Source organism: Rhinopithecus roxellana, chromosome 4 (genome assembly GCF_007565055.1).
Source record: "Rhinopithecus roxellana isolate Shanxi Qingling chromosome 4, ASM756505v1, whole genome shotgun sequence".
Lineage (NCBI taxonomy): Eukaryota > Metazoa > Chordata > Mammalia > Primates > Cercopithecidae > Rhinopithecus > Rhinopithecus roxellana.
Genome location: NC_044552.1, coordinates 85,443,073 through 85,465,976, shown reverse-complemented (window position 1 = coordinate 85,465,976; position 22,904 = coordinate 85,443,073). Strand labels below are relative to the sequence as shown.

Below are 22,904 nucleotides of genomic sequence, written 5' to 3'. Positions count from 1 at the left end.
TAAAAATCCAGGAAACAACTTCCAAGTTTAAATACTTCTGTTTTTATTAAAGAAAGTATAAAACATTGAATTCTACATTTTCAAACACTATTATTTTAAGAATCAGTCAAATCAGTCTGGTCTCTTCATACTGCCAGCATGTCCAATACTTCCGTCTTATATTTCTAAAAAATCTCGAATTCTGAAAAACAGAAACAAAATGTAAATTGCTGACTCCAACATTTTTTTTTTTTTTTTTTTTTTTTTTGTTGAGACGGAGTCTTGCTCTGTCTCCCGGGCTGGAGTGCAGTGGCCGGATCTCAGCTCACTGCAAGCTCCACCTCCCAGGTTTACGCCATTCTCCTGCCTCAGCCTCCGGAGTAGCTGGGACTACAGGCGCCACCACCTCGCCCGGCTAGTTTTTTGTATTTTTAGTAGAGATGGGGTTTCACCGTGTTAGCCAGGATGGTCTCGATCTCCTGACCTCGTGATCCGCCCGTCTCAGCCTCCCAAAGTGCTGGGATTACAGGCTTGAGCCACCGCGCCCGGCTAACATTGTTTTTAAAAAGCTTAATTGTGATGAAATAAACATACCCAAATTTACCATAACCATTTTTAAGTGTGCAGCTCTGTAGTGTATACTCATTGCTGTGCAGTTAATTTCCAAAACTGGAGACAGTGTCCGACTCCGTTGTCCAGGCTGGACTGGAGTGCAGTAGCCCGATCTCACCTCACTGCAAACTCCACTTCCCAGATTCAAGCGATTCTCCTGCCTCAGCCTCTCATATAGCTGGGATTACAGTGGGTGCCACCATGCCTGGCTAATTTTTGTATTTTTAATAGAGATGGAGTTTTTCCATGTTGGCCAGGTTGGTCTTGAACTTCTGACCTCAAGTGATCCACCTGCCTCGTCCTCCCAAAGTGCTGGGATTACAGGTGTGAGCCACTGTGTACAGCCTCCAAAACTTTCATGCCATGAAAAACTCTGTATCCACCAAACGATTCCCCCTACCCACTTCCCAAGTCCTCGGTAACCACCATTCTACTTTCTGTCACTGTGAATTTTACTATTCTAAGTACCTCCTACAAGTGGGATAATCTAGTATGTCCTTGTAATTGGCTTATTTCTCCAAGCCATGAACCATAACGTCCTCAAGGTTCATCTATATGACCGAGTTTTCTTCCTTTCTAGGGATGAATGATATTCCATTGTGTTTATCTACTCATTCACTGATGGATGCTTGGGTTGTATACCCTTGACTATTATGAATAGTGCTGCTATAAACATGAGTACAAAAAGACCTGGCTTTCATTCTTTTCGATGTATACCCAGAAGGATTAAGTAATAGATATGAGTAACACCTAATTTATTATGTGAATGACTTAGAGATAATGCTCATTGCAATAAATATTATTAACAAAACCTAGTTGAAGTAAGCAGGCATTTTAAAGTCCATGTGTTATTGAACTTTTACCTCTACCACACTAGTCCAGAAGACATTAATGAAACTTCTTGGGCCTTCCTTGAGGTCTTTCCATTTTTCTTTCCGTTTCCCTTTTCTGTTGATGTGCCTTAAACCTCTCAGCCATTGACACAAGCTCCTCTGGAATACTCTGAAATTATTCAATGTGTTGTTATTAGGATTCTGAGTTCTTTTCTACAACACTAAAATACATCCAAATCATTTCAGATAATCGCACAGCTGGTTACATGATATCCTTTAAACAGAAATAGGTATCTCGATTAAAACCTACATCCATCTACAGGCTACAAAATTTGCTGCTTCAGCTGCTTCCAAGTGCTTTCAATGTGCCTTTATATGGTAGCATTTTCTACATATTCTTTCTTGCCTCTGAGCCTGAATATGTTCCCCCTGCTGGAACATTTACCCCATCTTCTACAACTCTCCCACCTCCACTCTACTGATTTCTTCCTCGGTGGGGCTTTCATTGCTCATCCCCATTAGGTTAAGTTTCCCAGTTATATGCTCCCATAGTTTCTTATCATTGACATGCTAAAGCCCTCAAACGTGTTGAAAACTTATTTGAAGTTTCCCGATAAATAGCAAGCCATAGTACCTGGCATAACTGACTGAGAAACTGGTAAGAGGTAGATTTCTAATGAATTGCATAGTCTCACCTGATTTGCTCTTTCCAGAATATTAATCAATTCAGAGGCAACCCTCCAATCATTTCTAGTCAAAGTTGTAATGGAAACACCAGTCCTCCTTTAGTATGGGGGAGAAAACTCATGTCATCTCGTTTATAATATGTATTCATTATTCAGTTAATACAGAATAAGACAAATGAAAACCTTTTCACAGAAGCTGGAATGTATTAAGATTTAGGGTCACACAGATTTGGAATCTAAATCTGCTGTGGTTTAAACAGCAAAGGGGGTATATGATGGAAGCTCTCTTTTATTTATTTATTAATTTATTTATTTATTTATTGAGCCAGAGTCTTGCACTGTCACCCAGGCTGGAGTGCAGTGGCGCCATCTCAGCTTACTGCAACCTCTGCCTCACGGGTTAAAGTGATTCTCCTGCCTCAGCCTCCAGAGTAGCTGGGACTACAGGCACCTGTCACCACGCTCGGGTAAATTTTTTGTATTTTTAGTAGAGACGGGGTTTCACCATGTTAGCCAGGATGGTCTCGATCTCCTGACCTCGTGATCCACCTGCCTAGGCCTCCCAAAGTGCTAGGATTACAGGCGTGAGCCACCGTGCCTAGCCCAATGGTAGCTCTCTTTAGAGGAAAAAGGTCTTCTCATATCCATACCAATTTGTCAATAACCTTCAGAGTAACCACTGGGTACAGAGCTCAGTAGTGACACTAGATATAAAACACATAGAACCAGATATAAAAAGCTAATCATGGATGGAATCTGGATGAGTCTCCAAACAAGCGAAATGAACAGGGATAAATAAAGTACTGAGTAGAATCTGGGAAGTAGCTGAAAAATCATAGGTAATAGAATAAAATGGTTCTCTGGGCAAGAAGTTTGTGAGAGGAGTAATGAGAATCTAGAATTGGCCTTTCGTGGGTGGACTAAGCTTACTTACCCTGCTCTTCCCGTGCGCCCTATTCGGTGTACATATTCTTCAATGTTCCGTGGAAAGTCAAAATTATAGACATGTGTAACGTCATGGACATCAAGTCCTCTAGAGGCTAGATCAGTTGCAATTAGTATTCTCACTTTGCCTAAAAAGTAAAACCAAATGAACACTGAACCATTCTGATATAAATCAACCCAAGATCTAAAAAGTATATTTGCCCTAACTAATTTAATCAATTTTATTTCTTACTGTTTACATTAAAGTGCCTACTTTGTGAAAATGGAAAAGTAACTGCCGGCAAGTTACAAGATACCATGGTTCAGCAAATGGGTCCTAAACCCTTCGAACCGTGACAGAAAGATACATTTTTCAGATAACTTCAGATATATTTTCTGTTGCATACTAATACCTTGATATCCAGGTTTAAAGTCTTTTTTGTTTACTTAATGCTTAGAAGCAGATTAATGTTTAGAGCTCTAATGAGTGTAGTTTTAGGATACAGAAGGTGAGGACAGATCTTAGACATAAAACGGTTTCATGAAAAGATGCTGTCACTCAGCCAAACACAGGTATTGCACTAATTTTAAAATGTACGAAATATTAATTACATAAACATACCTGTTTTAAAGTTCTCTAATGCTTTCTCCCGATCTCTCTGTTCTCTATCTCCATGCAGAGACTCTATTGATATATTTCCAAGTATTAGGTCACTTGATAAGTGATCCGCACTGAAGCAAAAGATAAACTCAGCATTCTTAGGTGCTTATTCTAATACCACCAGTTTTACTTCTATTAGCAAAAATCTAAAGTAACATAACAGACGTATCACCCCCATTTGAAATCAGTATACAAATAGAAATGATCCTAAACTAATCAATTTAATTAATTATAATGGACACACAAGAAAAAATACCTACACAGCTTTTCGAGAAACGAAGACAATGACTTTGTCTGTGGATGACATATTCTGTAGAAAAGTATGCATGTGACTCCATTTCTCTTCCTCGGTGGTTACAATTATATTTTGCTTCACTGAACTTACAGCCTAAAGGATTCAAAGAACGTAGTTCATCAAGTTCATCATAATTGAGGGGGAGACCGCATACATCAGCTCAAAATGCATCTTCTCTCTCATTGGTTAACGTTTTTAATAAACTACTAAGCAAAATGGCAGACGTCCTAAAAAAATTACGTTTCTACTCAAGATTTGTATCTTAGATTTCACCTAACCTCAAAATACTATTGGTACCACTCCTTCAACCAACTATTTGTCTCTAATCATTTTATTTCATTTGTTTATTTCTGAGACACAGTCTCACTCTGTTGCCCAGGCTGAAGTGCAGTGGCGTGATGTCTGTAATCATTTTATAAAACAAATGTTACTGGATCACCATTTGTAAATCCCTAATGAAATAAGGGGTGTAAGCAATGACCCATTATTACTAATGATTAAGTAAAAGGCCAATTTCATTTATTAATGATTAAGCAAAAAGCCAGAGAGAGAACTTTAAATATTATAATGGAGGGTTCCCATTGACAACACATGAGCCCAATATTCAGTCTTAACTTCATCAAGGGAACAGACTTATATTTATGTATATATGTAGACTTATGTTTAGACCCTGATTCTAACAGGGTTAAAATGAGGTATCAGAAAAATATAAACCCTGACTTTGCTGGGCACGGTGGTTCACGCCTGTAATCCCAGCACTTTGGGAGGCCAAGGGGGGTGATCACCTGAGGTCAGGAGTTTGAGACCAGCCTGGCCAACATAGCAAAACCCTGTCTCTACTAAAATACAAAACTTAACCGGGAGTGGTAGCCATACTTGTAATCCCAGCTACTCAGGAGGTTGAGGCATAAGAATCACTTGAACCCACTGCACTCCAGCCTGGGCAACAGAGTGAGACTCTGTCTTAAAAAAAAAAAAAAATATATATATATATATATATATATATATATATATATATATATATATATATATATGCCTCAACTAGAGGTTGATGGTATTAGCTAATTATTGAAATTTCAAATGAGATAATGGCATTGTAGGTCTATTAAAATTATATGCATCTGTGATTTGCCCTAAAATTGGGAAGTGGGCAGACTAGGCACACCAAAATTAGCTATCTTCAGAATTTTCATAAGAAATGTTAAACAATAGTAATAAAAAAAGCTTACAACTAGATCCAATGTACCAACATAGACAATCATTGGTTCTTTCAAATAAGATTGTGCGAGGCGATGAACTGAATGAGGCCATGTAGCACTGGGAATACAAGTTACAAACATTACAATTTTGTTGTAAAAACATTACTATGTTTCCTTAAGCATGATATGAACCAAGTTACTCATGAAAGACAAATTTAGTACTTCTCACTTTTTCAATAAGTAAGGCAAATTTAACAGTTAATTCACTGATTACTCAACTACTGTAAAGCTATTTGATGAAACAAACATGTTTAATAAATAGGTTTTTGGCAGGGCCCAGTGGCTCACGCCTGTAATCCCAGCACTTTGAGAGGCCAAGGCAGGTGGATCACCTGAGGTCAGGAGTTCAAGACTAGCCTGGCCAACATGATGAAACCCAGTCCCTACTGAAAATACAAAAATTAGCCGGGTGTGACAGTGGGCGCCTATAATCCCAGCTACTCCGGAGGCTGAGGCAGGAAAATGGCTTGAGCCCAGGAGGCAGAGGTTGCAGTGAGCCGAGATCATGCCATTGCTCTCCAGCCACCGTGACAAAAGCAAAACTCCGTCTCAAAAATAAATAAATAATAGGTTTTTATGAACCAAAGGATACCTATACACCTTCAACTAAATAATAATCTATGAAAAGGTAAGGCCGTGTGTGGTGGCTCACGCCTGTAATTTCAGCACTTTGTGAGGCTGAGGAGAGGCGTATCACTTGAGGTCAGGAGTTGGAGACCAGCCTGGTCAATATGGGAAACTCTGTGCCTACTAAAAATACAAAAATAAGTCAGGCATGGTGGTGTGTGCCTATAATCCCAGCTACTCAGGAGGCTGAGGCAGGAGAATCGCTTGAATCTGGGAGGCAGAGGTTCCAGTGAGTAGAGATCACGCCACTACACTCCAGCCGGGGTGACAGAGCAAAACTCTGTCTCAAAAAAGAAAAAAAAAGGTACTAAAAGGGATTAGTATTAGGTTAATTTTATCTCTTGGCCTTTATAAATGACAAAAAAAAAAAAAATCCAATTTTTCATAGTGTTAGCAGGCAATACCAAATACTTAACCCAAATAAAAACAATCTTTTTTTTTTTTTTGAGATAGAGTCTCACTCTGTCGCCCAGGCTGGAGTGCAGTGGTGCGATCTCGGCTCTTTGCAAGCTCCGCCTCCCAGGTTCATGCTTGGGTGTGGCGGCACGCACCTGTAGTTCCAGTTACTCAGAAGGCTGAGGTGGGAGAATCACTTGAGCTGGGAAGGTTGAGACTGCAGTGAGCCAAGATGGTGCCACTGTACTCCATCCTGGGTGACAGAGTGAGACCCTCTCTCAAAAAACAAAACAAAACAAACTTTCAAAATATACTGATCAAAGAATATCTACATTTAAATGTTTCTTCAACTATATATAAAATAATGAAAGTGACCACTTTTTATACCTTCACAGTAATTCAGTAAAATCTAAGTTCTCTTTTCTTGGGCTAGGCATTGTGGCTCAGGCTTGCAATCCCAGCACTTTGGGAGGCCGAGATAGGTGGATCACCTGAGGTCAGGAGTTTGAGACCAGCCTGGCCCAACATGGCGAAACCCCATCGGTAAAAATACAATAATTAGCTGGGCATGGTAATGTGTGCCTATAGTCCCAGCTACTCAGGAGGCTGAGACAGGAGAATCGCTTGAACCCAGGAGGCAGAGGTTGCAGTGAGCCAAGATCATGCTGCTGCACTCCAGCCTGGTGTCAGCAAGACTTTGTCTCAAAATAAATAAATAAATTCACTTTTCTTGAAACAGGAAGGTTATTTGTAATAAAACTATGTGAGAGGATTTCATTTTTTTTAATTTTATGTTATTTATACTAATAAAGACAAAGGATATAAGCCCAGGATATGTCATTCTTTTTTTTTTTTTGAGACAGATTTTCACTCTTGTCGCCCAGACTGGAGTGCAGTGGCATGATCTCGGCTTACTGCAACCTCTACCTCCCAGGTTCAAACGATCCTCCTGCCTCAGTCTTGCAAGTAGCTGGGACTACAGGCGTGCGCCACTATGCCTGGCTAATTTTTGTATTTTTAGTAGAGACGAGGTTTCACCATGTTGGCCAGGCTGGCCTCAAACTCCTGACCTCAGGTGATCCACCCACCTCGGCCTCCCAAAGTGCTGGGATTATAGGCATGAGCCTGTGTGCCCAGCCAATTTTGTTATTTATACTAATAAAGAAAAGGATATAGGCCTAGGAGATATCATTCTTTAGAGATCACTCTATATTCAAATAATCATTGCTTCCTGTTTTATTGTGAGCAATAAGTATTCAGTAATCAAAGGTTTATCTGCTTAGACAAGTGAACCCTTTATTCAAAAGTGAGACCTTACTATGATAAGTAAACGTTTATGTTGAAATCCCTATCTGTAACTTAGGAAACCCAATAGTCATGAATAAGTACTTATTGTTACACTGTTCTACTTCCAATGTTATGAGATCTTTCATCTAAAGATTTCAACACTTCCAAGTAATGCTCAAATATTGTGGGAAAATCCAAACAGAATGAGATTCTATTCCACTGATTTCTATTTTGCACACAGTAATTAGGCATATACCTACCTGGTCATAACCATCTGCCTATCTGGACGCACATCTAACAAAATCTTTATTATCTGGGGTTCAAATCCCATGTCCAACATCTTGTCTGCTTCATCTAAAACCTGCATTGACAAAAAAGAATGTGGCTAGATGAGATATGGGAGGCAGGTAATGACACATATTCTTTCTTTATTAATAGAACACTAAGAAAGGCTTTTCTCATTTCCCCTATTACTTAAGCCACGATTTTAATTTCTCCAGAGGTCAGAACACTAAGCAATTTGTCGTTGTATGTTGTCTACATTGATTTTTGTTGGCTTTCCAATAGCTTCCAAATCTCCTTAATCCAAATTTTAAGTGTCTAAAATATCCAAGTAGATTTTAATTATTGTGTACCTATCTCTATTTTCCAAAATTTAAAGTAAACATGCATGATAATTTCAAATAGAAGTCTTAATTCTTTCAACATGCTAAAGAGAATGGCAACTATTCCTAGAGCCATTATAAAATCAACAGCCATAGCCGGGCGCGGTGGCTCATGCCTGTCATCCCAGCACTTTGGGAGGCCCAGGCAGGCGGATAACCTGAGGTTAGGAGTTTAAGACCAGCTTGGCCAACATGGTGAAACCTCGTCTCTACTAAAAAGAAAAAGTTAGCCAGGTGTGGTGGCGGGCGCCTGTAGTCCCAGCTACTTGGAAGGCTGAGGCAGGAGAATCGCTTGAACCTAGGAGGCGAAGGTTGCAGTGAGCCAAGATCACACCACAGCACTCCAGCCTGGAAAACTAGAGCAAAATTTTGTCCTAAAATAAAAAAATAAAAAATAAAATAAAATCGACAGCCATTCTAAAAGAAACTTATACCCAAGCACTTGGGAGTTGATTAAAACTATGAAAAGTTCAAGTGGAGGGAGGAGAAAATAATAGTTCAGTCATTTTTTATATTTTGAGATGGAGTTTCACTCTTGTTGCCCAGGCTGGAGTGCAATGGCGTGATCTCAGCTCACTGCAACCTCTGCCTCCCAGGTTCAAGTGATTCTCCTGTCTCAGCCTCCAGAGTAGCTGGGATTACAGGTGCATGTCACCACACCTGGCTAATTTTTGTATCTTTAGTAGAGACGGGGTTTCATCATATTGGTCAGGCTGGTCTCGAACTCCTGACCTTGGGTGATCCACTTGCCTCAGCTTCCCAAAGTGCTGGGATTACAGGTGTGACCCACCGCGCCCGGCCAGTTCAGTTATTTTTGAACCCAGCATCCCAAACCCCTATTCCATGATTACCAAGTAGGTTATATTCTTCAGATTGACAAAGTTATTCATTTGTAGATCATTCAATCTTCCGGGAGTTGCAATTATGATATCTACACCTTTTCTAAGCTCTTCTATTTGTTCATCTCTATTTCCACCACCATATACACAAACACTTAAAAAGAAAAAATCTAAAGGTTAATGTTTAGGCACAGAATATCTCATCACAACTTAAAATTCAATAAAAGGGATAAAAATCAATTATCAGGTACCTTTAGGAGCATCTGCCCCTTTCTGAGAATTATGTACACCCATCAATCCATAATGTTGTATCCTAAAGAGCAATATTTGTACCATCACCTGACCCAGGCTCTGACTGATTAGAGTAGTGCTAAATGCCTGACCCATGTTGAGCCATTTGGATTCTCTGAATGTGTGAAAAATAATGGGGAAGATGTATAAAGCCACAAATGATTAAAATATGATACCAGTGAAGGAATGGGAAAAAAAAATCACCTACCTCCGAAGCCCTTTATATGAATATTTGCAACATTCTCCTTCTACTTGAAGTGCTAATTCCCGAGTGGGAGTTAGAACTAACATGCCGGGTCTATTCCTTTGACCTTTAAGGCTTTGGAGAGAAAAAACAGATTAATATTAAATTATTTATCTCACATGCATGGTACATTCATTCAGTGCCATCAAAATTTGTAGCAACAAGCCAGGCATGGTGGCTCACGCCTGTAATCCCAGCACTTTGGGAGGCCAAGGCGGTCAGATTACCTGAGGTCACAAGTTTGAGACCAGCCTACCCAACATGGTGAAACCTCATCTCAACTAAAAATACAAAAAATTAGCCAGATATGGTGGCAGAAGCCTGTAATCCCAGCTACTCAGGAGGCTGAGGCAGGAGAATCACTAGAACCCAGGAGGTGGAGGTTGCAGTGAGCCAAGATTGCACCACTGCACTCCAGCCTGGGCAATAAGAGTAAAACTCTGTCTCAAAAAAAAAAAATTTGTAGCAACAAGTATCAGTTAGACATAGTCAGACTATGCCTTTTTGTGAGAAGGTATATGATTAAAAGTAGTCTCTATATATTATAGACTTTGCTAATTATGATCTACGTACCTAAAAAACAACTAATATTATATATAATATGCCAAATTCCCGATAAGAAAATGTATTATTATTTTCTCAGATTTAAGATTGCTTTACTGAGAGATCACTGTTAGTTTCTATATACTTTTTCTTATTACAAAGGCAATACATATTTACCATAAAGTAGGGAAATTAAAAAAAGCCATATACCCTAAAACCCAACTTCCCAATACCAGCCTTTTATTTAAGACGGTCTTTTCATTAACATTTAAAATGTCAAATATTTTATCATGGAATAGATAAGTGTATTGGACATAGTTTAAACAGTTTCCACTGTTTCACTACTGAGGCTTTTGGTAAATATTACCTATTGCCTCATAAAAATGTTTTGCCAATTTATACTTTCACCAGCACAATCTAAGTGTCTAATTCTTTACATTTTCTCTGAAACTAGGCATTACCTTTGGATCAAGCAATAGGTAAAGAAACTTTAATTACATTTTTGATATCTAAATCTATCAAACCTCTATAAGAAGAAACCAGCCATAGGAATTCTTACGTGGGTTGAAGGTCCAGATGAATAAATCCAGGCATTAAATAACACAATGTCTTTCCTGTTCCAGTCTGGGCTACTCCTATAAGATCTATTCCTTGCAACACAATGGGCCATGCCTGTGACTGAAACGGAATGATAAACATTAACACAAAAAGTACATCTTTTGCTGGACGCGGGGGCTTATGCCTGTAATCCTAGCACTTTGGGAGGCTGACGCGGGCGGATCTCCAGAGGTCGGGGAGTTCGAGACCAGCCTGATCAACAAGGAGAAATCCCGTCTCTACTGAAAACACAAAAATTAGCTGGGCGTGGTGGCTCATGTCTGTAATCCCAGCTACTAGGGAGGCTGAGGCAGGAGAATTGCTTGAACACAGGAGACAGAGGTTGTGGTGAGCCGAGACTGCACCATTGCATTCCAGCCTGGGCAACAAGAGCAAAACTCTGTCTCAAAAACAAAAAAAACCAGTACATATTTTTTGCCAACTCTTCCTTCTTTCCCAGCTCCAAACTTATTTCAATAAAGATTTTTTGAACTCTAGGGAGAGGGTGCTGGGGGAACGCAAAGAGACAGTTGCTCCCTCGTGTCTTCTAACAATCAGATATCACTGGTTTCAAAGAGAAACGTTGAGTGAAATATTGTAATTAATGAAAGCATACCTGAATAGGTGTTGGCTTTTGAAAACCTGCCTTTTTAATGTTTTCCATAACCTCAGGATAACATTGAAAGGCATCATCAAATGTGCAGGTAGGATTGGGGATAGTTCGTTTCTCCCCATCCTTCAAGTCATCCCACGTTATATTAAAATTTTCTTTCCTTCAAAGAATAAAAAACATCAGTGGTTTTCCTCACTTCACTCCCCAAGCAAGACATTCTCCAAAATCAGTTCTGGTCTTATCTAGAAATTCAACTGCAATTGATTAAAATGAAACTGTCAGGGAAGTTATAATGAAATGCATAAAGAAATAGAAGCAAGAGTCCAGCTGTCTCTTATCTGAGAATAGTTGCAATGGGAAGGTTAAAAACATTATACATTAGTAGGTCAATGAATATTTCATAGATCAAAGATGAGGAGCCTGAAAATCATGCTTCATAAATTAAAACCAGATTTGGCAAACGCTGAGGGCCTACGATGTTCCACACATATTTCATTAATGCATCCTTAACAATCCTACGTGTTAGAAAGTATTCTCAATTTGACAAGTGATCATACAGTAAGTTACCCTGCTCCTGACCTTAACCATTCTGCTATTCCATGAATCTCTTAGTTTTATCAGACTTTAATAGTAAGAAAAACCACTACAATTAAAACCTTCTAATTTCAGGTAACAAGGACTGAAGAGTTTAAGAAATTAACAAGATTAGATCTTTTTTTTTTTCAATTCAACTACTGGAGCAATAATTCTCTAAAACTGCTGTCCAATATAGTAGGGAGTAGCCACACATGGCTATTTCAGTTTAATATAAACATTCATTTGCTCAATCACACCAGCCATACTTTAAGTGCCAGTCAACTCCATTAGACACAAATATAGACCATTTTCCATCACTGCAGGAAGTTTTACTAGAAAACAATGTTCTAAAATATCATATAAGTTGACACATTTTCATTTGAATATTGAAGGCGTAGTCTTCAAATATCATTTCACATTTGCCCAAAGTGTTAATACGAATAACGTAACTATACAAATACTTACACAACTAGGTAATAAAACTACCCACCTCCAACTATCTGCTTGTACTTTTGACATGGCACTTGTGGCAGTGGACTCTTTATAAAAGTTTTTCTTAATTGGTGGTAAATCTGGGACAAAGATGAAAATCCACACTTTGATAAATTTTACAGCATCATTAATACTTAGTCAAAGCTACAGAAATCATACTACAATATATTTTTTTTACCATGCATACCATTTGATAGTTCTACACTTTGCCAACGAGGCTTGCTCCCATCGAAAAGATCTCCCTTTCTGGAGGTTAGGCACAGTAGCTTACACCTGTAATCCCAGCACTTGGGAGGCTGGCATGGGAGGATCACTTGAGCCTGGGCAAAATAGCGACACCCTGTCTCTACGGAAAATTTTTAAAGATTAGCCTGGCAGCCAAGCACAGTGGCTAACACCTGTAATCTCGGCACTTTGGGAGGTTGAGGCAGGCGGATCACCTGAGGTCAGGAGTTTGAGACTAGCCTGACCAACATGGTGAAACCCGTCTCCACTAAAAAAAAAAAAAAAAAAAAAAAAACACACAAAAATTCTCCTGGCACAGTGGCACACGCCTATAATCCCAGCTACTCAGGGAGGCGGAGGGTGCAGTGAGCCGAGACTGCGCCATTGCACTCCAGCCAGGGCAACAAGAGTGAAACTCCATCTCAAAAAAAAAAAAAAAAAAAGGAACCGGGCGCGGTGGCTCACGCCTGTAATCCTAGCACTTTGGGAGGCTGAAGCAGGTGGATTACCTGAAGTCAGGAGTTCGAGACCAGCCTGACTAACATAATGAAACCCCATCTCTACTAAAAATACAAAAAATCAGCCAAGCATGGTGGCGGACGCCTGTAATCCTGGCTATTCAGGAGCCTGAGGCAGGAGAATCACTTGAACCCGGGAGGCAGAGGTTGCAGTGTGCCGAGATTGCACACTGAACTCCAGCCTAGGCAACAACAGTGAAACTCCATCTAAAAAAAAAAAAATTAGCCTGGTATGGTGGTATGTGCCTGTAGTCCCAACTACTTGAGTGGCTGAGGTGGGAGGATCACTTGAGCCTGAGAGATGGAGGTTGCAAGGAACTGTGATTTTGCCACTGCACTCTAGCCTAGGCAACAGAGTGAAACCCTCAAAAAAAATTTAATAAAAATTACAATGAAGCATGCTTTGTAAGGCATCAAACACCACAATGGATAAATATACTCTCACAATAATAGTTTGGTTATCTTTTCTTTGAAGGTCCATCCAATTACTTTTTTAGGAATTACATTTATATCCTTGGTCTATTCTCTTAAGCTACATTTCTTTTATTTTTTTTTTTCTTTTTGAGATGGAGTCTCACTCTGTCACTCAGGCTGGAGGGCAATGACTCAATCTCGGCTCACTGCAACCTCCACCTCTGGGGGTCAAGCGATTCTCCTGCCTTAGCCTCCCAAGTAGCTGGGATTACAGGCATGCGCCACCATGCCCAGCTAATTTTTGTATTTTTAGTGGAGATGGGGTTTCACCATGCTGCCCAAGCTGGTCTTGAACTCCTGACCTCAGGTGATCCACCAGCCTCAGCCTCCCAAAGTGCTGGGATTACAGGCATGAGGTGCCGCGCCCAGCCTAGCTACATTTCTTAAAAGCCTATTATACCTCTTCCAAACTTAAATCCTTTCCCTGGTCCCTGATCCTAAATCTTCTCAACACATACTGTTTATGCAGCACAGGAAACTTAACATGCAGAGGTCCTGACCAACACAGTAGCAATAACTGTCAATATTTTGGTAACATATTCGTGCTTTTATATTTTAAATAAAAGATGTCCTATTGCTGCCTCCTCCCGAGAGCCAAGGCTAGTGCTTGAATAATGAAGCATTATCCCCTACATATAATGTTCCACATGAGAAATCTCATTTAAATTCAAACAAAAGGGCTGGGCGGGGTGGCTCACGCCTGTAATCCCAGCACTTTGGGAGGCCAAGGCAGGTGGATCACTTGAGGCCAGGGGTTTGAGACCAGCTTGGCCAACATGATGAAAACCCATATCTACTAAAAATATAAAAATCAGCTGGGCGTGCTGGCACACACCTGTAATGCCAGGTACTCGGGAGGCTGAGGCATGGGAATCACTTGAGCCTGGGAGATGGAGGTTGTGGTGATCTGAGATCGTGCCACTGCACTTCAGCCTGGGTGACAGAGCAAGACTCTGTCTCAAAAAATAAAATAAAATAAAATTCAAACAAGGCTGGGCACAATGCCTGACATCTGTTATCCCAGCACTTTGGGAGGGTGAGGAGAGGATCACTTGAAGCCAGGAGTTTGAGACTAACCTGGGCAGGATAGTGAGACCTCATCTTTAAATTGAAAAATAAAAATCTAAAACAAAATTTAAACAAACAAACTCTGCCAAGAACTGTAATGCTTCTTATCATTTAATGGCTTTCCTTTTTTTTTTTTGCTCTTGTCAACCAGGATACTCCAAGATCTATTTTTACTCAATCACAGCAACAATGTTAACTTACGGTTTGCATCTTTACTCCCTTCCTATTTTCCCATTGGGACTGATTTTTTCCCATTTTATTATTAGCCTTTTGCAGTGAGTTACTGCTGACAGACTATAAATAGGTTTAATATTTCCCTTATAGCATAAATGACAGCTGACAACATAGAAACTATCATAACCTAGGGACTAATTGCAGCATTTTAGATTTTACTATTTTCATATACATTTCCCTACTAAAAATAAAGCACAGACATTGTACAGAGGATAAAAACTGCAGTTAACAGAAACAATATATGTAAATGTTAGGAAGCAGCACTGACCTGCCCACTTTGTTTTTTGCCATTTCAAACCTTCCTCTCTAATTTGATCCCAATCTATCAATGGCCGATCTCCTGCAACAACATTGTTATCTGTGCTTCGATCTTTTCCAACAGAAGGTTGGAATGCAGTATCTGTTAAAAATATTTTTATCGATTAGTTTTTTTCTATTTTGTTTTTAATAACCAGACAATACTTAAAATATAAAATTTGGGGTTTCTGTACTACATTAACATGATAATCTTGTCATTTGTTATCGTTCAACAACTTATAAAAATTTAATTTTATTGGAGAAGGTAAGTAAAATAGCACAAGTCTAATGTTTGCTAAAATATTGTCATATCCATTACTCAGTCGTTACAATAATACTTCTGGGAAGCAGATATTATCCCAGATGAATGGATGAAGAGCCAGCCAGGCTTTGTAGCTCACTCCTGTAGTACCAGCACTTTGTGAGGCTGGCAGGTAGGATCGCTTGAACTCAGGCCTCAAGACCAGCCTAGACAATGTGGTGAAACCCCATCTCTACTTTACAAAAAATTTAATTAGCTGGGTGTGGTGGCACACACCTGTGGTCCCAGCTACTTGAGAGGCTGAGGTGGGAGAATCACTCCCGCCCAGGAGGTCAAGGTTATAATGAGCCATGATCACACCACTGCACTCCAGCTTGGATAACACAGTGAGAACCTGTCTCAAAACAATTTTAAAAATAAAAGAAAAGAAAAAGAAATAAATAAAAGATACAAAAATAGAATCTTAGACCTTGTCTTTTTCCCCAAGAAACACTAAAAGGCAGTGGTGCCTTCTAAACCCAAGTGTCTCTATTCTACTTTCACACTGCATCGAGGTATGATTCAGTAATTGTTTTCTCTATTCTAAACAGATCTGAGATTTTTAAAATAACCAAATATTTAAGCCGTTTTCAATGTCAGCCATGAATCTGAAGACAGGACTAGGGTTAGGATCCTGGGACCAATCCTTACTCTACCTACTAACACGAAAGTGTGTGTATTAAAGGATTATTTCCCTGCTTGCGAGAACTAGATTAATACAAAGACAAAAAATAAATAAATAAAAATAAAGGGTTATTTCATTTTCACTTACCTGTGGCTAAAAGTAAAATTGCTAGGCATGAACATAGAGATTTGGTATTTTAATTTGAGGAAAAATATTCTGGGCTTTCGTTCACAGTAAAAAATCATTAAGACTACATTTATGGCAGCCTAATGCTTTGAATCAGAAAAGGAAATCAGGTATAATGGCATATAACACTGAATGAAATTAAACATTTTAAAGGGCTTCAGTGGGAGAAAATTACTTACCAACTCCACATTCTGAATTGTAATTTTCTTCTAACTTTTTAACAAAGTTATCTATCACTGCTTTTGCTTTCATTTGCATTGCCTTGCTGCCAAAAATTTTGACTAATGATTCTGGTTGTTCTTGTATTATCTAGGTACAAGGGGAAAAAGAGTGAGACTTAAAAGTGACACTTAATAAGGTGAGACTTAAAAGTTCCCTTAAAAAAAAAAAAGTTCCCTAAGCCCCTAACCCCTTCCAACAATCACTCAACTTCAAAAACCATTACAGTATAAAGTAAACATAGTGTTACTAGCAATCAGTGTCTAAATTTCTAGTTAGAGAGGAACACTATTTATATTTACTCTGGGATTTACCTCCTGGTCAGATGGAGAGGGGCAGGACAACCTGAACATTTAAAACTGGATAGCTAGCGAATAAACTCAGCAAATAGTGTAAAGAAATAATTAAGGCATCAACCTGATAGGTAATATTATTTTGATTCTGAGGTCTCCAACCTATAAAATGGTATTTATTTTGCTAATTTTACAGAATTGTAGGGCTGAAATGACATAATCTATGTGCTATATAGAGAGTTTACTGAACTGCCAGGTTACTTAGGTAAATTTTTAACTTGATGGGATTCTATACTTAACTCATGTATACTGTTAAGGGCTTACGTTTACAAGACTGATACATTTTATGAATAGAAACTACAAGTAACACCTATAAACATCCGTAATTTCAAATACTCTAATGGATTCAATATTTATCTAAAAAACACTATACACCAAAGTTTGTCTTCGGTTGGTAATTCAAACAATGTTTATCATCTACAGTATTTACAGGCACTACAACTCTGTATGAGTGCTGAAACGAGGCCATTATGGGATGCTATGTAAAGGGACAGCTACACAGAACGGGGGCCTTAGACTGAGGAAAAAGCTATGGTAGCAGGGTGTGCCAGGAAGTGGTGCAGTACTCAAGGAATTAGGGGAAGGGACAATGGAAAGAGTGAACAGGCCAGATCAAGTCAACAATTTTAAGGAGTCTAGACTTACAGGCCTGACATACTATGAAAGGCTTTTACATAGCAAAGGGACACAAATAATTTGTGTTTTAAAATGATTGTTCTAGCCAAACGCGGTGGCTAACACCTGTAATCCCAGCACTTTGTGAGGCTGAGGAGGGTGGATTATTTGAGGTCAGGAGTTCGAGACCAGCCTGGCCAACACCTGTCTCTACTGAAAGTACAAAAATTAGCCAGGTGAGCTGGCGGGCACCTGTAATCCCAGCTACTCTAGAAGCTGAGGCAGGAGAATCTTTTGAACCCAGGAGGCAGTGGTTGCAGCTAAGATCGCACTGGAGCTAAGATTGCACCAGTGCACTTCAGCCTGGGCGACAGAGCAAGACTTCATCCCAAAAAAATATAAAAAAATAAAATTATTGTTCTGACCACAGTGGAGAATTAGAGGATACAAATGGAAGCAGGATATACAGTTGGGGGGAAGGCAAATGATGACATTCCCCTTGAGAAGTATAAGAAATAGTCAAGACCTAGCGGTGAATGAGAATAAGGAAATACCAATATGGATAGTCAGATTATAGACTTGTAAACTCAGTGAATGTTGCTACCATTCACTAAGATTGAGAATATAAGAGCTAGCCAAAGTTTGAGGAAAGAGGTTTTCTCTGGAAGACATTTTGGACATGATGAATATTCCAGTGATCTCATTCTTATGCAGATTATCTCTAAAGATTTTTACCTCTGGCTGGGCCTGGTGGCTCATGCCTGTAATCCCAGCACTCTGGGAGGCAAAAGTGGGTGGATCACCTGAGGTCACGCGCTAGAGACTAGCCTGGCCAACATGGTGAAACCCCGTCTCTACTAAAAATACAAAAATTAGCCAGGTGTGATGGCGCATGCCTGTAATTCCAGCTACTCAGGAGTTTGAGGCAGGAGAATTGCTTGAACCCAGGAGGCAGAGGTTGCAGTGAGCCAAGATCGTGCCACTGCACTCCAGCCTGGGCGACAGAGTGAGACTCTGTCTCAAAAAAAAAAAAAAAAAAAAGATTTTTACCTCCAAGAGTCCCAAAACCTACACCTGGAACAGCGTAAAATTCAGGTGGCTTCTTGAGAATCAGGAGTATGAAGAGCTTTGGCAATTTATCTAATCTACCACAGTATGTTAATAATTCGGCAGAAATTAAGAGTTAAGGTCTCGTGCGGTGGCTCATGCCCGTAATCCCAACACTTTGGGAGGCCAGGGCAGGTGGATCACTTGAGGCCAGGAGTTGAGAGCAGCCTGGCCAACATGGTAAAACCCCATCTCTACTAAAAATAAAAAATAAAATTAAAAAATTAGCTTGGCTTGGTGGTGGGAGCCTGTAATCCCAGCTACTCGGGAGGCTGAAGCAGGAGAATTGCTTGAACCCGGGAGGCAGAGGTTGTAGTGACTTGATATCACGTCACTGCACTCCAGCTTGGGAGAAAAAATGAAGCTGTCTTAAAAAGAAAAGTAGAGTTAGGTGCTCCCTTAGAAATGCATGATGCTGTCTTAAGGGCCAAAGAACACAGATGGCTTACTTGGATTGTGGTGTTTGTTGTACTTTGTATATTCTTTATTTTTGACCCACCACGACCTGTTTTTAAAAATAAAGGAATATATTATTATAAGTTGAAATTAGTAAGTTGAAAATTTACCCATTTTCCTCAACAAACATTCTCTAGTTCTTCCCCCCAAATGCTCCTAGGGTTCAACAATCATTTTTTGTTTGGAAAGAGGGAAGTAAGAGGTTCTATTCCAAATTTTGGTGGGTTTTAGAAGACTCTTATCCCAGAGAGGTGGAGACTACGGATTCTGTATCAGCTTGCACAAAACCTAATTGGGTCCAAACTAGTGGAGAGGATGTAGCAATTGGAACTCTTTCATACAACTCAACAATTTTTCAAAAATCGGCAAACAGTTGAATAGACATTTCTCCAATGACATACAAATGGCCAACAGGCGTGAGATGTTCAACATCACTAATCAGGTCCACGCAAATCAAAACCACAAAATGGCTGTCACCTCACATCTGGTAGGATGACCATTATCAAAAACAGAAAACAAGTGTTGGTAAGAATGTGGAGAAACTGGAACCCCTGTGTACTGTTGGTGGGATTGTAAAATGGTGCTGCCACTATGGAAAACAGTATAGATTTCCTAAAAAATTAAAAATAGAATTAACATATGATCCAGCAGTCTCACTTGGGGTATACATCCAAAATAATTTTTTTTTTTTTTTTTTTTTTTTTGAGACGGAGTCTCGCTCTGCCGCCCAGGCTGGAGTGCAGTGGCCGGATCTCAGCTCACTGCAAGCTCCGCCTCCCGGGTTCACGCCATTCTCCTGCCTCAGCCTCCCGAGTAGCTGGGACTACAGGCGCCCGCCACATCGCCCGGCTAGTTTTTTTGTATTTTTAGTAGAGACGGGGTTTCACCATGTTAGACGGTCTCGATCTCCTGACCTCGTGATCCGCCCGTCTCGGCCTCCCAAAGTGCTGGGATTACAGGCTTGAGCCACCGCGCCCGGCCTACATCCAAAATAATTTAAAGCAGAGTCTCAAAGATATATTGCACTCTCATTTTCATAATAACACTACTCAAGTCAAAAGGTGGAAGCCACCCATTTATCATAGACTGATTTAATAGATAAAGTATATACTTAATAATGGAATACCATTCAGCCTTAGTAAGGAAGAAAATCCTGTCTCATGCTACAAAATGGATAAGGCTGGAGGATATTATTCTTAGAGAAATGAGCCAATTACAAAGACAATTAGTGCATGATTCTACTTATATGGATTATCTAAAGTAATCTAACTCAGAAACAATGTAAATGTTGGTTCCTGGGATGGAGCAGGAAAAAAATGGGGAGCTGTTCAAGTATACAGTTTTAGTCATGCAAGTTCCAGAGATCTGGGATACAAGATTGTGCTTATTGTTAGTATTGTGATATACATTTAAAAGAGGGTATTTCATTTTTTACAAAAAAATTGGATCCAGATCCAACATCAAGTAAGTGCTCTGTAGCACAGTGCCCTTTCATCTGCTAAGTGCTAACTTCAGTGACTTTTATTGTAAACCTAGTGGCTTTCTTTCATTCTTCAGATCTTGAGCCCAAGCCTTCTGAAAGGTCAATGAATCTCTGGGTAGTACAGCAATTAGTCTTATAATGTACCATTTTATAGCAGCCTCCATCTGTTCATTTTTCTCAGGTTTTAAAAATGGTAAAATATACCTCATAGGTAAAATGTGGCAATTTATACTCGGACTTAATGGCAATCAATGGGGCAATCATTCTAATCATTTTTAAATGCTTTTCAAAAAAAATTCTGAAATGGACAGGGCACGGTGGCTTACGTCTGTAATCCCAGCATTTTGAGAGGCTGAGGTGGGTGGATCCACAGTTCGAGACCATCCTGGGTAATGTGAAAACTCATCTTTACTAAAAACACAAAAATTAGCCGGGCGTGGTGGCGCACATCTGTAATTTCAGCTACTAGGGAGGCTGAGGTGCGAGAATCGCTTGAGCCCAGGAGGTAAAGGTTGTAGTGAGCCGAGATCACACCACACTGCACTCCAGCCAGGGTCACAGAGCTGTCTCAAAAAAAAACCAAAAAATCAAAAGTCAAAAAAAAAAAATTAAAAATTCAGAATTGAATGCTAACACTCAAAATGTAAGAAAAAGTTTTTTTCTAATTTTTTAAAAATTAAGGAAATTAAAAGCAAGGTACAACTGCTCTAGGCAGCCCTACAAATGATCTTACAGCTTTTCTTTGATTCCTGGCTCTAAATGGTACTTATAGAAAGACTGATTAAGTTTTGTTTTTCATTCTGGGGTTACCGTCTGTTAAAAGGCCTGTTCTAAGCATCCCTCTTCAGCCCTAAGATTTTGTAAGTCTTCTAGGAGTTGCTCTCCCAAAAACATTGCCTGTATAAACACCAAAAGGTGGATTACTTCTTTTTTTTAATTGAGGCGGAGTCTTGCTCTGTCACCCAGGCTAGAGTGCAGTGGCGCGATCTCAGCTCACTGCCAACCTCAGTCGCCAGGTTCAAGCAATTCTCGTGCCTCAGCCTCCGGAGTATCTGGGATTAGAGGCGCGCGCCACCACGCCCAGCTTTTATTTATTTATTTATTTTTAAGTAAAGACGGGGATTTCGCCATGTTGGCCAGGCTGGTCTCGAACTCCTGACCTCGGGTGATCTGCCCGCCTCGGCCTCCCAAAGTGCTGGGATTACAGGCGTGAGCCACCGCGCCCGGTCAGATTAAATTATACTCTATCCCCAGGTTTTACAAATAGCTCTGGGAGAGACCTGAACCTCATCAGGTAGCAGCTGATTGGAGGTGCGGCAGTGGGGAGGGAATGCCTTCGCCCAGGCTCCGCCCCTGGCCCCACCTATCCTGCCCTGCCAGCCACACCCATTCTCACCGATCACCGCGCCGACAAAGCGGTTCTTCAAAGCAAAACAAAGCGGCGGTTCCTCGTGACCAGCGGCCACGGCCTCCGGGGGCCTACAGGGGCCTCTCCAGCGGCCACCTCTGCCGACAGTATATCCCTCAGGACCTCTTCGATTCAACTCCTCCACCGGCCACCTCTCTGGTGCTTGGGACACTGTCGAGCTTCGCCGACTAGCAACGACCCATGTAGAGGCCTTGGGAGTTCCTCCGTGGTGGGACATTCTTCCAAGAAGGGGCGCGTCCGACGTCGTTGCCGTCCGAGTCTGCACCACTTGACCGGGCCGTCGTGAGACTAGCGTGCCAGGGAAGCCACGCAGCCGCTACTTAAGGAGCCCGCGCGAGGCTAGCACTCCTGCCCACTCCCCTATCCCGCCCACTTCGCCCCGCTTTCACACAACCATTGGCCAGCGAGCGTTGTGGGCGGGACTTTCCCTTTTTTAGCCAATCGGCTTTCTGAACCGTGGGAGCGTGCCTTGAAGCAGTCAATGTGCCGGACAGTGTATTCCTTTCCAGGCGTGGGACTTTTTCCAAACGCCCACTTTGCTCCCGCCCCTACCGGACACACACCTCGGGTTCTTAGCATCTCAGTGCCTCGGAAACCTTTTTTTTTTTCTTTTCAAATAGAGACGAGGTGTCGCCGTGTTGCCCAGGCTGCTCTTGAACTCCTGGCTTCTGGTTTCAAGTGAACTTCCAGCCTTGGCCTTAAAAAGTGCTGGGATTAGAGTCAGCCACTGCACCGGAAATGTTTTCAACCATGACCCATAAAGGTAAGTCACTGTTACAAGGTGACCCAATCCACACATAAAAAACTTGAAACAACAGATTGACAAAACAGCATTTATCCTCACTAGGTAAACAGCGTTTTGATATATTTAAGCTTATTTTAGTTTAGTTTTTTA

At 40.5% G+C, this 22,904-nt stretch overlaps 1 protein-coding gene across 1 annotated transcript; it reads right to left on the bottom strand.

The window, feature by feature from the left end:
* Window positions 1-22: 22 nt before the first annotated feature.
* Window positions 23-22,383, bottom strand: DDX43 (DEAD-box helicase 43). Its single transcript, XM_010372212.2, has 17 exons — window positions 21,977-22,383; window positions 19,091-19,146; window positions 16,527-16,656; window positions 15,207-15,338; window positions 12,418-12,499; window positions 11,355-11,511; window positions 10,701-10,819; window positions 9,563-9,673; window positions 9,076-9,217; window positions 7,820-7,920; window positions 5,220-5,307; window positions 3,956-4,083; window positions 3,657-3,766; window positions 3,045-3,183; window positions 2,120-2,207; window positions 1,455-1,593; window positions 23-181 (listed from the first exon to the last, which is right to left on the bottom strand). Exons 1-16 carry the CDS (start codon window positions 22,224-22,226, stop codon window positions 1,480-1,482), a joined length of 1,947 nt encoding a protein of 648 aa, XP_010370514.1. The 5' UTR covers window positions 22,227-22,383; the 3' UTR covers window positions 23-181; window positions 1,455-1,479.
* Between the last annotated feature and the right edge of the window lie 521 nt (window positions 22,384-22,904).

Coding starts and splice junctions, on each gene's coding strand:
- DDX43 (XM_010372212.2), bottom strand. CDS start 22,226: ATGTCCCACCACGGAGGAACTCCCAAGGCCTCTACATGGGTCGTTGCT. Junction 15,339..16,526: donor CAATTCAGAATGTGGAGTTG/GTAAGTAATTTT, acceptor TATTTTTAACAG/ATACTGCATTCCAACCTTCT. Junction 7,921..9,075: donor TGAAGAATATAACCTACTTG/GTAATCATGGAA, acceptor TTGTCAATGCAG/GTTTTAGATGAAGCAGACAA.